Source organism: Mustela lutreola, chromosome 13, assembly GCF_030435805.1.
Source record: "Mustela lutreola isolate mMusLut2 chromosome 13, mMusLut2.pri, whole genome shotgun sequence".
NCBI classification, from domain to species: domain Eukaryota; kingdom Metazoa; phylum Chordata; class Mammalia; order Carnivora; family Mustelidae; genus Mustela; species Mustela lutreola.
In genome coordinates, this window is record NC_081302.1 from 57,089,635 (window position 1) to 57,104,891 (window position 15,257).

At 38.8% G+C, this 15,257-nt stretch overlaps 1 protein-coding gene across 2 annotated transcripts in view; it reads left to right on the forward strand.

Moving 5' to 3' along the window:
- The window catches only part of COG3 (component of oligomeric golgi complex 3), a 79,943-nt gene that overhangs the window by 18,462 nt on the left and 46,224 nt on the right, over nt 1-15,257 (forward strand). For both annotated transcript variants that reach the window (XM_059143810.1, XM_059143809.1), the window contains one exon: nt 1,645-1,725. In XM_059143810.1, the coding sequence (XP_058999793.1) occupies nt 1,645-1,725 (81 nt within the window). The remainder of the gene's footprint in view (nt 1-1,644; nt 1,726-15,257) is intronic.

Genomic DNA, 15,257 nt, shown 5'->3' on the forward strand with positions numbered 1-15,257 from the left:
TTCATTTATCTTTCATAATCTAAGTGTGAGATTAGTACTCAGTACTCTAAAAACATTTTTTTACCTTTTGTAAAATAATAATATCTCTCAGTTTTATTTATAATAGAAAAAAGGGCTGTATTATATCTGTCCATCAGAATCTTATTTTCAAAGAATATTTAATAGTACTGTATGATAAATAATAAGATTTAAACTATTTGTCACTTAAAACATTTTCTTATCTAATTCATAAAAATATTGGAAGGAAATACACCAAAATGATAAAAAGTGGTTCTGTCTTAGAGGTGGGATTACATACCATGGAGACTTTGAATTTTTTTCTTTATGTATGATAGCTAATTTTCTGTGTTTAGCAAATATATTTTTATTGAGTGACTTCTCAAGGCTTGGCATTGTACTGGGAACCATACAGTAGCGAGAGGAGCCAGCAAGGTCCCTGTGTTCATGGTGCTTAACATTCAGGAGAAGTAATCAGTGAAGAAGGAAACAAACAAATTAGTCAATTACAGATGAAAGGAGCAAGCTAGGTGGAAATTGAGGGGAGTGGTATGTTAGAAAATTAAGAGTAGAGGGGCGTGTGGGTGGCTTGGTGGGTTAAACCACTGCCTTCGGCTCAGATCATGATCTCAGGGTCCTGGGATCAAGCCCTACATCAGGCTCTCTGCTCAGCAGGGAGCCTGCTCCCCCTTCCCCATATGCCTGCCTCTCTGCCTACTTGTGATCTCTCTCTCTGTCAAATAAATAAAATTAAAAAAAAAAAAAAAGAATTAAGAGTAGAGCTGGCCAAGATGATCATTAAATACATTTCTTTCATAAGAAAATAAAAATAAAGATTATGTGTTCTATTTTTTAAGCTCACTTTCTAAAGAACATGGAATCTTGAACTCTCAGTTCAAAGCTACTGATTTTGGGGTTGCAGTTTATAGTTCACATTGCTCTTAGCTGATATGAAGGCCAGACTATATAATTTTTCTATTTTGTAAAATTTTTAAAAAGTTTAGGAAATTAATACCTAATCAGTACTAGTACCTACTGTGTACTAGTAGCTAGTACTTTACTGTTGAGCTGCATAAAACCTTTATGAATACACACACACACACACACATACTTAAAGATTTTATTTATTTATTTGACAGAGCACAGCAGAGGGAGTGGGAGAGGTAGAAGCAGGCTCCCCACTGAGGTGGGAGCCTGATGCGGGGCTTGATTCCAGGACCCTGGGATTATGACCTGAGGTGAAAGCAGACTCTTAACCACCTGAGCCACCCAGTTGCCCTTTATGAGTATATATTATCACCATTTAATGGATGCCCTGAATCTCAGAGAGGTCCAGTAATTTGACCAATATTCTACTGTCAGTAAGTGACTGAGCATGAGTCTGAATAAGTCTGTTTACTACCAAAAATCATGTAACTCGGGTAGATTTTAATGATGAAGAGGAAGGAGATGACAGCTCCACATAAGTATTTCTCATTTGTAGCAATAATACTAATATGTAATTTCTTCTTGAGATTTTTCTCTCTAAGCTTTTGGTTGGTATATAGGCCAAGCAGTAGCTGTTTGGAATGTTTGATGTCATATTTTCTGAATAATTATTTGTTTGCTAATTATCTTCCTTCCTTCCCCTTCCCCATGTCTCTTTAGGATCCTGCATCCATACCTAGTGCAGACAATGCCTTCACATTATTTTATGTGAAATTTCGAGCTGCTGCTCCCAAAGTCAGAGTAAGTCTATTGACATAAATAGGATATTGCTATGAAGTTTATTTAGCCAGCCCTTTTGAAGTTCTACTGTATGTTAGACCCTTTGCTTATACCAGAAATGAACACTTGTGAAAGGTAGGCATTGCCCTTCTACAGTGTGATGTCTTAAGGGCATGGAGCAGGAGACACCTAGCTCTTCTGTGATGCTCAGGGAAGGCGTCTAGATGGATGTGATATTTGAGCTTAAAGAGCTCAGATTTATAGTGGGCTTGAGGGGATTGATAAGGGTGATTTATACAGAGAGAACAATATGTATAGGGACAGTTGTAGACATGTATTTTGAGAGAACTTGTAACTTGTTATGATCAAAACACAGACATTAATAGCATCCAGTTGGGAAAAAAGACAGGAAAGACTGTAGGCATCATTTCACAAGGGGTATCACATGTCATGCTAATTCAGGAAAAGTAAACAACTAGTGAAGTATTTTATTGTATTTATTTATTTATTTTAAAGATTTATTTAGTTAGAGTGAGCAGTCGGCGGGGGAGGGACATAAGGGGAGAGAATGTCCATCAGATTCCCTGCTGAGTGCGGAGCTTGATGTGGGGCTCCAATAAGTAAAGTTTTTTAAATAGAATGATTTGGTCAGATTTACCATTTCTTTTGATTTAATGATGCGCTGTGAAGAATGGATTATGGTGAAAAGAGTTTTGAGACAGGTCTGATGAGCAAGGAAGATTTTTCAGTAGTCCATGGGAAATAGGGGTTGATCAGGCGTTGGTAGTGTATTCTTTTTTTTTTTGTTTGTTTAACTTTTTTTTTTTTTTAATATAATTTTTTATTTTTTATAAACATGTATTTTTATCCCCAGTGGTACAGGTCTGTGAATCACCAGGTTTACACACTTCACAGCACTCACCAAAGCACATACCCTCCCCAATGTCCATAATACCACCCCCTTCTCCCAAACCCCCTCCCCCCAGCAACCCTCAGTTTGTTTTGTGAGATTAAGAGTCACTTATGGTTTGTTTCCCTCCCAATCCCATCTTCTTTCATTTATTCTTCTCGTACCCACTTGAGCCCCCATGTTGCAACACCACTTCCTCATATCAGGGAATTCATATGATAGTTGTCTTTCTCCGCCTGACTTATTTCGCTAAGCATGATACGCTCTAGTTCCATCCATGTTGTTGCAAATGGCAAGATTTCATTTCTTTTGATGGCTGCATAGTATTCCATTGTGTATATATACCACATCTTCGTGATCCATTCATCTGTTGATGGACATCTAGGTTCTTTCCATAGTTTGGCTATTGTGGACATTGCTGCTATAAACATTCGAGTACACGTGCCCCTTTGGATCACTACGTTTGTATCTTTAGGGTAAATACCCAATAGTGCAATTGCTGGGTCATAGGGCAGTTCTATTTTCAACATTTTGAGGAACCTCCATGCTGTTTTCCAGAGAGGTTGCACCAGCTTGCATTCCCACCAACAGTGTAGGAGGGTGCCCCTTTCTCCGCATCCTCGCCAGCATCTGTCATTTCCTGACTTGTTGATTTTAGCCATTCTGACTGGTGTGAGGTGATATCGCATTGTGGTTTTGATTTGTATTTCCCTGATGCCGAGTGATATGGAGCACTTTTTCATGTGTCTGTTGGCCATCTGGATGTCTTCTTTGCAGAAATGTCTGTTCATGTCCTCTGCCCATTTCTTGATTGGATTATTTGTTCTTTGGGTGTTGAGTTTGCTAAGCTCTTTATAGATTCTGGACACTAGTCCTTTATCTGATATGTCGTTTGCAAATATCTTCTCCCATTCTGTCAGTTGTCTTTTGATTTTGTTAACTGTTTCCTTTGCTGTGCAAAAGCTTTTGATCTTGATGAAATCCCAATAGTTCATTTTTTCCCTTGCTTCCCTTGCCTTTTGCGTTGTTCCTAGGAAGATGTTGCTGCGGCTGAGGTCGAAGAGGTTGCTGCCTGTGTTCTCCTCAAGGATTTTGATGGATTCCTTTCGCACATTGAGGTCCTTCATCCATTTTGAGTCTATTTTTGTGTGTGGTGTAAGGAAATGGTCCAATTTCATTTTTCTGCATGTGGCTGTCCAATTTTCCCAGCACCATTTATTGAAGAGGCTGTCTTTTTTCCATTGGACATTCTTTCCTGCTTTGTCGAAGATTAGTTGACCATAGAGTTGAGAGTCTATTTCTGGGCTCTCTATTCTGTTCCATTGATCTATGTGTCTGTTTTTGTGCTGTCTTGATGATGACAGCTTTGTAATAGAGCTTGAAGTCCGGGATTGTGATGCCACCAACGTTGGCTTTCTTTTTCAATATCCCTTTAGCTATTCGAGGTCTTTTCTGGTTCCATATAAATTTTAGAATTATTTGTTCCATTTCTTTGAAAAAGATGGATGGTACTTTGATAGGAATTGCATTAAATGTGTAGATTGCTTTAGGTAGCTTAGACATTTTCACAATATTTATTCTTCCAATCCAGGAGCATGGAACATTTTTCCATTTCTTTGTGTCCTCCTCAATTTCTTTCATGAGTACTTTATAGTTTTCTGAGTATAGATTCTGTGCCTCTTTGGTTAGGTTTATTCCTAGGTATCTTATGGTTTTGGGTGCAATTGTAAATGGGATTGACTCCTTAATTTCCCTTTCTTCTGTCTTGCTGTTGGTGTAGAGAAATGCAACTGATTTCTGTGCATTGATTTTATATCCTGACACTTTACTGAATTCCTGTATAAGTTCTAGCAGTTTTGGAGTGGAGTCTTTTGGGTTTTCCCCATATAGTATCATATCATCTGCGAAGAGTGATAATTTGACTTCTTCTTTGCCGATTTGGATGCCTTTAATTTCCTTTTGTTGTCTGATTGCTGAGGCTAGGACCTCTAGTACTATGTTGAATAGCAGTGGTGATAATGGACATCCCTGCCGTGTTCCTGACCTTAGCGGAAAAGCTTTCAGTTTTTCTCCATTGAGAATGATATTTGCGGTGGGTTTTTCATAGATGGCTTTGATGATATTGAGGTATGTGCCCTCTATCCCTACACTTTGAAGAGTTTTGATCAGGAAGGGATGTTGTACTTTGTCAAATGCTTTTTCAGCATCTATTGAGAGTATCATATGGTTCTTGTTCTTACTTTTATTGATGTGTTGTATCACATTGACTGATTTGCGGATGTTGAACCAACCTTGCAGCCCCGGAATAAATCCCACTTGGTCGTGGTGAATAATCTTTTTAATGTACTGTTGAATCCTATTGGCTAGTATTTTGTTGAGTATTTTTGCATCTGTGTTCATCAAGGATATTGGTCTATAGCTCTCTTTTTTGGTGGGATCCTTGTCTGGTTTTGGGATCAAGGTGATGCTGGCCTCATAAAATGAGTTTGGAAGTTTTCCTTCCATTTCTATTTTTTGGAACAGTTTTAGGAGAATAGGAATTAGTTCTTCTTTAAATGTTTGGTAGAATTCCCCCGGGAAGCCCTCTGGCCCTGGGCTTTTGTTTGTTTGGAGATTTTTTTTTTTTTTTTTTTTTTTTTTTTTTTTTTTTTTTTTTTTTTTTTTAAAGATTTTATTTATTTATTTGACAGACAGAGATCACAAGTAGGCAGAGCGGCAGGCAGAGAGAGAGAGGAGGAAGCAGGCTCCCTGCAGAGCAGAGAGCCCGATGTGGGGCTCGATCCCAGGACCCTGGGACCATGACCTGAGCTGAAGGCAGAGGCTTTAACCCACTGAGCCACCCAGGCGCCCCTGTTTGGAGATTTTTAATGACTGTTTCAATCTCCTTACTGGTTATGGGTCTGTTCAGGTTTTCTATTTCTTCCTGGTTCAGTTGTGGTAGTTTATATGTTTCTAGGAATGCATCCATTTCTTCCAGATTGTCAAATTTATTGCTGTAGAGTTGCTCATAGTATGTTCTTATAATACTTTGTATTTCTTTGGTGTTAGTTGTGATCTCTCCTCTTTCATTCATGATTTTATTTATTTGGGCCCTTTCTCTTTTCTTTTTGATAAGTCGGGCCAGGGGTTTATCAATTTTATTAATTCTTTCAAAGAACCAGCTCCTACTTTCGTTGATTTGTTCTATTGTTTTTTTGGTTTCTATTTCATTGATTTCTGCTCTGATCTTTATGATTTCTCTTCTCCTGCTAGGCTTAGGGTTTTTTTCTTGTTCTTTCTCCAGCTCCTTTAGGTGTAGGGTTAGATTGTGTACCTGAGACCTTTCTTGTTTCTTGAGAAAGGCTTGTACCGCTATATATTTTCCTCTCAGGACTGCCTTTGTTGTGTCCCACAGATTTTGAACCGTTGTATTTTCATTATCATTTGTTTCCATGATTTTTTTCAATTCTTCTTTAATTTCCCGGTTGACCCATTCATTCTTTAGAAGGATGCTGTTTAGTCTCCATGTATTTTGGTTCTTTTCAAACTTCTTTTTGTGGTTGAGTTCTAGCTTTAGAGCATTGTGGTCTGAAAATATGCAGGGAATGATCCCAATCTTTTGATACCGGTTGAGTCCTGATTTAGGACCGAGGATGTGATCTATTCTGGAGAATGTTCCATGTGCACTAGAGAAGAATGTATATTCTGTTGCTTTGGGATGAAATGTTCTGAATATATCTGTGATGTCCATCTGGTCCAGTGTGTCGTTTAAGGCCTTTATTTCCTTGCTGATCTTTTGCTTGGATGATCTGTCCATTTCAGTGAGGGGAGTGTTAAAGTCCCCTACTATTATTGTATGATTGTTGATGTGTTTCTTTGATTTTGTTATTAATTGGTTTATATAGTTGGCTGCTCCCATGTTGGGGGCATAGATATTTAAAATTGTTAAATCTTCTTGTTGGACAGACCCTTTGAGTATGATATAGTGTCCTTCCTCATCTCTTATTATAGTCTTTGGCTTAAAATCTAATTGATCTGATATAAGGATTGCCACTCCTGCTTTCTTCTGATGTCCATTAGCATGGTAAATTCTTTTCCACCCCCTCACTTTAAATCTGGAGGTGTCTTCGGGCTTAAAATGAGTTTCTTGGAGGCAACATATAGATGGATTTTGTTTTTTTATCCATTCTGATACCCTGTGTCTTTTGACAGGGGCATTTAGCCCATTAACATTCAAGGTAACTATTGAGAGATATGAATTTAGTGCCATTGTTTTGCCTGTAAGGTGACTGTTACTGTATATGGTCTCTGTTCCTTTCTGATCTACCACTTGTAGGCTGTCTCTTTGCTTAGAGGACCCCTTTCAAGATTTCCTGTAGAGCTGGTTTGGTGTTTGCAAATTCTTTCAGTTGTTGTTTGTCCTGGAAGCTTTTAATCTCTCCTTCTATTTTCAATGATAGCCTAGCTGGATATAGTATTCTTGGCTGCATGTTTTTCTCATTTAGTGCTCTGAAAATATCATGCCAGCTCTTTCTGGCCTGCCAGGTCTCTGTGGATAAGTCAGCTGCCAATCTAATATTTTTACCATTGTATGTTACAGACTTCTTTTCCCGGGCTGCTTTCAGGATTTTCTCTTTGTCACTGAGACTTGTAAATTTTACTATTAGGTGACGGGGTGTGGGCCTATTCTTATTGATTTTGAGGGGCGTTCTCTGAACCTCCTGAATTTTGATGCTCGTTCCCTTTGCCATATTGGGGAAATTCTCCCCAATAATTCTCTCTAGTATACCTTCTGCTCCCCTCTCTCTTTCTTCTTCTTCTGGAATCCCAATTATTCTAATGTTGTTTCGTCTTATGGTGTCACTTATCTCTCGAATTCTCCCCTCGTGGTCCAGTAGCTGTTTGTCCCTCTTTTGCTCAGCTTCTTTATTCTCTGTCATTTGGTCTTCTATATCACTAATTCTTTCTTCTGCCTCATTTATCCTAGCAGTGAGAGCCTCCATTTTTGATTGCACCTCATTAATAGCTTTTTTGATTTCAACTTGGTTAGATTTTAGTTCTTTTATTTCTCCAGAAAGGGCTTTTATATCTCTCGAGAGGGTTTCTCTAATATCTTCCATGCCTTTTTCGAGCCCGGCTAGAACCTTGAGAATTGTCATTCTGAAGTCTAGATCTGACATATTACCAATGTCTGTATTGATTAGGTCCCTAGCCTTCGGTACTGCCTCTTGTTCTTTTTTTTGAGTTGAATTTTTCTGTCTTGTCATTTTGTCCTGAGAAGAGTATATGAAGGGGCAAGTAAAATACTAAAAGGGTGGCAACAACCCCAGGAAAATATGCTTTAACCAAATTAGAAGAGATCCCAAATCGTGAGGGGAAAAGGGGATAAAAAGAGGTTCAAAAAGGAAGAAAGAAAAAAAAAAAAGAAAAAAAAAAGAAAAAAGAAAAAAAAAGAAAAGAATTTAAAAGAAAAGAAAACACCTAAGAAAAATATAAAAAAAGAAAAAATATATATATTAGATAAACTAGTAAAAAATCGTTAAAAAAGAAAAAGGTAACAGTTTAAAAAAATTTACCCGAAGGCGAGAAAAAAAAAAACAAAAAATCAAAAAGAAAAAAATTAAATTAACTGCAAGACTAAAAAAAAAATCACAGGGAAAAAGCCATGAGTTCCGTGCTTTGCTTTCTCCTCCTCTAGAATTCTGCTGCTCTCCTTGGTATTGAAACCGCACTCTTTGGTAGGTGAACTTGGTCTCGGCTGGATTTCTTGTTGATCTTCTGGGGGAGGGGCTTGTTGTAGTGATTCTCAAGTGTCTTTGCCCCAGGCGGAATTGCACCGCCTTTACCGGGGCCGGGGTGAGTAATCTGCTTGGGTTTGCTTTCAGGAGCTTTTGTTCCCTGAGCGCTTTCCGTAGAGTTCCAGAGTTCCGGAGGACAGGAATACAAATGGCGGCCTCCTGGTCTCCGGCCCTGGAGGAGCGGAGAGCCCAGGGCCGCACTCCTCAGTGTGCGCTCAGAGAACCGCGCCCAGTTACTCCCGTCTGCCTGACCTCCGGCCGCGCTCCGAGCTCACCGAGCCTGCGACCGGTTCAAGGTCACCCCGAGCTGCGAGCTTACTGTCGGCTCTGTCTCTGTAGCCGGCTTTCCCGTTCCAATACCCACAAGCTCTGCGACACTCAGACACCCCCGATCCTTCTGTGACCCTGCGGGATCTGAGGCCACGCTGACCCCGCATGGGCTTCGCCCCGGGTAGCCTCTGGAGCGATGTGCCTCAGCGGAACAGACTTTTAAAAGTCCTGATTTTGTGCGCGGTTGCTCCGCCGCTTGCCGGGAGCCGGCCCCTCCCCCCGGGGTCTATCTTCCCGTCGCTTTGGATTCACTTCTCCGCTGGTCCTACCTTTCAGAAAGTGGTTGTTTTTCTGTTTCCAGAATTGCTGTTCTTCTTCTCTTCGATCTCCGATGGATTTTCAGGTGTTTGCAATCTTTAGATAAGCTATCTAGCTGATCTCTGGCTAGCTGAAGTAGTCTCAGCCAGCTACTTCTCCGCCATCTTGACTCCTCTCTCGGTAGTGTATTCTTGAGGCGGGGAACATGTGCCTTATTTATTCTCCTTAGCACAGTGCCTGGTACATAAAGGAATGCACTAAATATTTATCTTGATTGAGTGATTGGAAATGGAGGGTGCAGAAAGTAGGTATATGTGTTAATATTTACGCATTTAAGATATCCAAGATACAGTTGACTGGAGCTGGCACATTTATCTTTTTTCTACTCATTGTGAAGGTACTAGAAAGAGTAGTCTACTTTTGTTGCCTCCGACTCTCTTGCTATTTCTCTTGAGAGTCAGTTGAAGGATTTTTTTTCTTTAATTTAAATTTTAGTTAGTTAACATATAGTGCAGTGTTGGTTTCTGGAGTAAAGTTTACATACAACACAGTGCTCGTGATAAGTGCCCTTTTTAATACCCATCACCTGCCTAGCTCTTTCCCCATCTACCTCCCTCCCATCAGCTGTCTATTTGTTCTCTATCATTAGGAGTCTCTTATGTTTCCCTCTCTCTCTCTTTTCTTTTCCCCCTTCCCATATATGCATCTGTTTTCTTTCTTCTATTCCACATATGAGTGAGATTATGCAGTATTTGTCTTTATCTGACTGACTGACTTCGCTTGGCATTATTTCACTCTAGCTCCAATCATGTCATTGTAAATGGCAAGATTTCATTTCTTTTGATGGCTGAGTAGTACTTCATTGTATGTATATACCACATTTTTTTCATTCATTCATCAGTCGGTGGACATTAGGGCTCTTTTTCATAGTTTGGCTATCGTTGATAATGCTGCTATAAACATCAGGGTGCATGTATCCCTTTGAATCTGTATTTTTATATCCTTTGGGTAAAGTCCAATTGCTGGATTGGAAGGTAGTTCTATTTTTAATTTTTTGAGGAACCTCTGTACTATTCTCCCAAGTGGCTGTACCAGTTTGCATTCCCACCAACAGTGTAAGAAGGTTCCTCTTTCTCTACATCTTTGTGTCTCTTAGCCATCTGTCGTCTTTGGAAAAGTGTCTGTTCCTGTCTTCTGCCCATTTCTTATCTGGTTTATTGGTTTTTTGTGTGTGTGCAGAAGCTTTTTTATCTTTTTTTTTTTTTTAAGATTTTATTTTATATTTATTTGACAGAGAGAGTTGGCGAGAGAGGGAATACAGGCAGGGAATACAGGCGAGGGAGAAGCAGGCTCCCCACTGAGCAAGGAGCCAGATGCGGGGCTTGATTCCAGGACCCTGGGATCATGACCTGAGCCGAAACCAGACGCTTGACAACTGAGCCACCCAGGTGCCCTTAGAAGCTTTTTATCTTAATGAAGTCCTATTAATTCATTTTTGGTTTTTTATCCCTTGCCTCCAGAGATGTATCTAGTAGGAAGTCACTATGGCTGAGGTCAGGGAGGTTGCTGCCTGTGTTCTCCTCTAGGATTTTGATGGTTTCCTGTCTCACATTTAGGTCTTTCATCCATTTTGAATTTTTTCTGTATGATGTAAGAAAGTGGTCCATTTTCATTCTTCTGCATGTTGCTGTCCAGTTTTCCTAGCACCAGTTGTTGTAGAGACTGTCTTTTATCCAATAGATATTCTTTCCTGCTTTTTTGAAGATTAGTTGACCATAATAGTTATGGACCCAGTTCTGGGTTCTCTATTCTGTTCCATTGATCTATGTGTCTGTTTTTGTGCCAGTCCCATACTATCTTGATGACTACAGCATTGTAATATAGCTTGAAATCCAGAATTGTGATGCTTCCAGTTTTGTTTTTCAGAATTGCTTTGGCTATTTGGGGTCTTTGGTGATTTCTTACAAATTTTAGGATTGTTTGTTCTAGCTCTGTGAAAAATGTTGGAATTTTGATAGCGATTGCATTAAATGTGTAGATTCCTTTGGGTAGTAAAGATATTTTAGCAATGTTTTTTCTTCTAATCCATGAGAATGGAATGCTTTTCCATTTTTTTGTGTCCTCTTCAGTGTCTTTTGTAAGTGTTCTATAGTTTTCAAAGTACAGATCTTTTACCTTTTTATTTAGGTTTATTCCTAGGTATCTTACTGTTTATGGTACAGTTGCAAGTTGGATTGATTCCTTGATTTCTTTTTTTACCATTTCATTATTGGTGTATAAAAATGCAACAGATTTTTGCACACTGATTTTACATTCTGCAGCTTTGCTGAATTCATGTATACCTAGAAGTTTTTTGGCGGTCTTTTGGGCTTTCTATGTAGGGTATCATGTTGTCTGCAGATAGTGAAAGTTTGACTTCTTCCTACTGATTTGGATGCCTTTTATTTCTTTTTGTTGTCTGATTGCTGAGACTAAGACTTCCTTTACTATGTAAAATAGTAATGGTGAGAGTGGACATCGTTGTCTTGTTCCTGATCATAGGGGGAAAGGCTCTCAGTTCCCCATTGAGGATGATGTTAGCCGTGGGTCTTTCATATGTGGTCTTTATGATGTTGAGGTATATTCCATCTATCCCTGCTTGTTGAGGTTTTTATCAGGAAAGGATGCTATGTTTTGTCAAATATTTTTCAGAATCATATGGTTCTTATCCTTTGCTTCATTAATGTGGTATATCACAATGATTCATTTGTGAATATTGAACCACTGCTGGAGCCCAGGAATAAATCCCACTTAATTTTGGTGAATAGTTCTTTTAATGTACTGTTGAATTTGATTTGCTAGTATTTACTGAAATTTTTTACATCTGTGTTCATCAGGGATATTGGGATCATCAGGGATATTCTCCTTTTTAGTTGGGTATTTGTCTGGTTTAATATCACACTAATGCTGGCTTTGTAGAATGAGTTTGGAACTTTTCCTTCCATTTCTATTTTTTGGAAAAGTTTGAGAAGAATAGGTAGATATTAGCTCTTCTTCACATGCCTGATAGGATTCCCCTGGGAAGCCATTTGGCCCAGGACTTCTGTTCATTAGGAGATTTTTTTTTTTTTTTGGTAAAGATTTTATTTATTTATTTGACAGATGGAGATCACAAGCAGGCAGAGAAGCAGGCAGAGAGAGGAGGAAGCAGGCTCCCTGCTGAGCAGAGAGCCCAATGTGGGGCTCGATCCCAGGACCCTGGGATCATGACCTGAGCCAAAGGCAGAGGCTTTAACCCACTGAGCCACCTAGGCGCCCCGATTTTTTTTTAAAAGATTATTTATTTATTTATTTGACAGACAGAGAACAAGTAGGCAGAGAGGCAGGCAGAGAGAGAGGGGGAAGCAGGCTCCCCGCTGAGCAGAAGCCTGATGTGGGGCTTGATCCCAGGACCCTGGGATCATGATCTGAGCTGAAGGCAGAGGCTTTAACCCATTGAGCCAACCAGGCACCCCCATTGGTAGATTTTTGATTACAGATTGAATTTCTTTGCTGGTTAAGGGGTCTGTTCTAATTTTCTACTTCTTCCTGTTTCAGTTTACTAGTTTGTAAGTTTCCAGGAATTTACCCATTTCTTCTTATTGCCTGGAAAGATACTTTTTCATAGTATTCTCTTATAATTGTTTGTATTTATGTGGTGTTGGTTGTAATCTCTTCTCTTTCATTCATGATTTTATCTGTTTGGTTTATTTCTGTCTTTTTCTTTCTTTTTTCTTCTTTTTTTGATAAGTCTGGCTAGGGATTTATCAGTTTTCTTAATTAGGAACCAGCTCTTAATTTTGTTCATTCATTCTGCTGTTTTGTTTGTTTGTTTCTATTGAATTATTTATTTCTGCTCCAGTCTCCTTATCCTTCTTCTGCTGGCATTAGGCTTTATTTGCTGTTCTTTTCTAGCTCCTTTGGGTATAAGATTAGGTTGTGTATTTGAGACTAATCTTACTTCTTTTTTTTTTTTTTTTTTTTGAGGCTTCTCTTACTTCTTGAGATAGGCCTGTATTGCATTGTACTTCCCTGTTAGGACTGCCTTTGCTGCTTCCCAAAGGTTTTTGGACTGTTGTGTTTTCATTTTCATTTGCTTCTATGTGCATTTTAATTTTCTGGGTAACGCATTCATTCTTTAGTAGGATGTTCTTTTACCTCCATGTGTTTGAGGTCTTTCTAAATTTTTCCTTGTGGTTTACTTCATGTTTCATAGCTTTGTGGTCTGAAAATATGCATGGTATGATCTCAAGTCTTTTTGTACTTGTTGAGGGCTGATTTGTGACTGAGTATGTGATCTGTTCCGGAGAATGTTCCATGCGTACTTGAAAAGAATGTGTACTCTGCTGCTTTAGGATGAAGTGTTCTGAAACTGTCTGTTAAGTCCATCTGTCCAATATGTCATTCAAAGCCTTTGTTTCCTTGTTGATTTTCTGCTTAGATGATTAGTCCAATTCTGTAAGTGGGGTGTTAAGTTCCCTACTTTTATTATATTATTATCAAAGAGTTTCTTTATATTTATCATTAATTGATTCATATATTTGGGTGCTTCCAAGTTGGGGGCATAAATGTTTACAGTTGGTAGATCTTCTCAATGGATAGACCTTTTAATTATGATATAACACCCTTCTTCATCTCTCATCATAGTTTTTATTGTAAAATCTAGTTTGTTTGATATAAGTATGGCTACTCTGGCTTTCTTTTGATGTCCATTATCATGATAGAAGGTTCTCTATCCCCCTACTTTCAAACTGCAGGTGTCTTTAGGTCTAAAATGAGTCTCTTGGAGACAGCATATAGATAGGTCTTGGTTATTTATTTATTTTTTTTTAATTTTTATTTTTTATAAACATGTATTTTTATCCCCAGGGGTACAGGTCTGTGAATCGCCAGGTTTACACACTTCATAGCACTCACCAAAGCACATACCCTCCCCAATGTCCATAACCCCACCCCACCTTCTCCCAACCCCCCTCCCCCCAGCAACCCTCAGTTTGTTTTGTGAGATTAAGAGTCACTTATGGTTTGTCTCCCTCCCAATCCCATCTTGTTTCATTGATTCTTCTCCTACCCACTTAAGCCCCCATGTTGCATCACCACTTCCTCATGGTTAATTTTTTTTTACCCATTCTGATGCCCTGTGTCTTTTGATTGGAGCATTTAGTCCATTTACATTCAGAGTGACCATTTTTAATTTTTTATTTATTTTTAAAGATTTTATTTATTTGAGAGAGAGAGAATAACCAGTAGGGAGGGGCATAGAGAGAGAGAGAGAGCAAGAGAGAGAGGCAGACTTCCTGCTAAGCAGGAAGCCTGACGTGGGGCTTGATCCTAGGTCCTGGAGATCATGACCCGAGCCCAAGGCAAACACTCAACTGACTGAGCCACTGAGTTATTATTGAAAGATTTGAATTTAATGTCATTGTGTTACTTGTAGAGTTGGTGTTTCTGGTGATGTTCTCTGGTCCTTTATAGAGTTTGTTGCTTTTGGTCTACTTTTCCTCCACTCAAAGAATCCCTTAAACATTCTTGCAGGGCTGATTTATTGGTTATGAACTGCTTTAGTTTTTGTTTGCCTGGGACACCCTTTATGTCTCCTATTGTGAATGACAGACTTGTTGGATAAAGAATTCTTGGCTGCATATTTTTCTTATTTTAACACATTGAATATTTTCTGCAACTCGTCTGGTCTGCTACGTGTCTGTGGACAGACCTGCTATGAATTTGAGCTGTCCTCCCTTGTAGGTTAAGGACGTTTTTGCTGTTGCTGCTTTCAGGATTCTTTCCTTGTCTGTGTATTTTGTGAATTTGACTTTAATATACATTGGCAATGGCCAGCTTTTGTTGAATTTAATGGGAGTTTTCTGTATTTTGATGTCTGTGTCCTTCCCCAGATTAGGGAAATTTTCAGCTATAATTTGTTTGAATAAACAGCCTCCTCTTTTTTCTCTCGCTTTGTCTTCTGGGACTCTTAGGATATGAATGTTAATATGTTTTAATAAGTTGCTGAATTTCCTCAGTCTGCCTTTCTTTCCTTCTTCTTTTTAGCTTCATTATTTTTAATAATTTTTTCTTTTCTGTCACTGAGTCACTCCTCTGATTCGTCCATCTTTGTTTTTATCTTTTAATTTTAATTTTGGTCTGACTAGCTTTTAGTTCATTTATTTCTGCAGGAAGGGATTCTCTGGTGTCTTCTATGCTTTTTTCAAGGGCAGCTATATTCTTATAATTGTAGTTTTAAATTATAGTTCAAACATCTT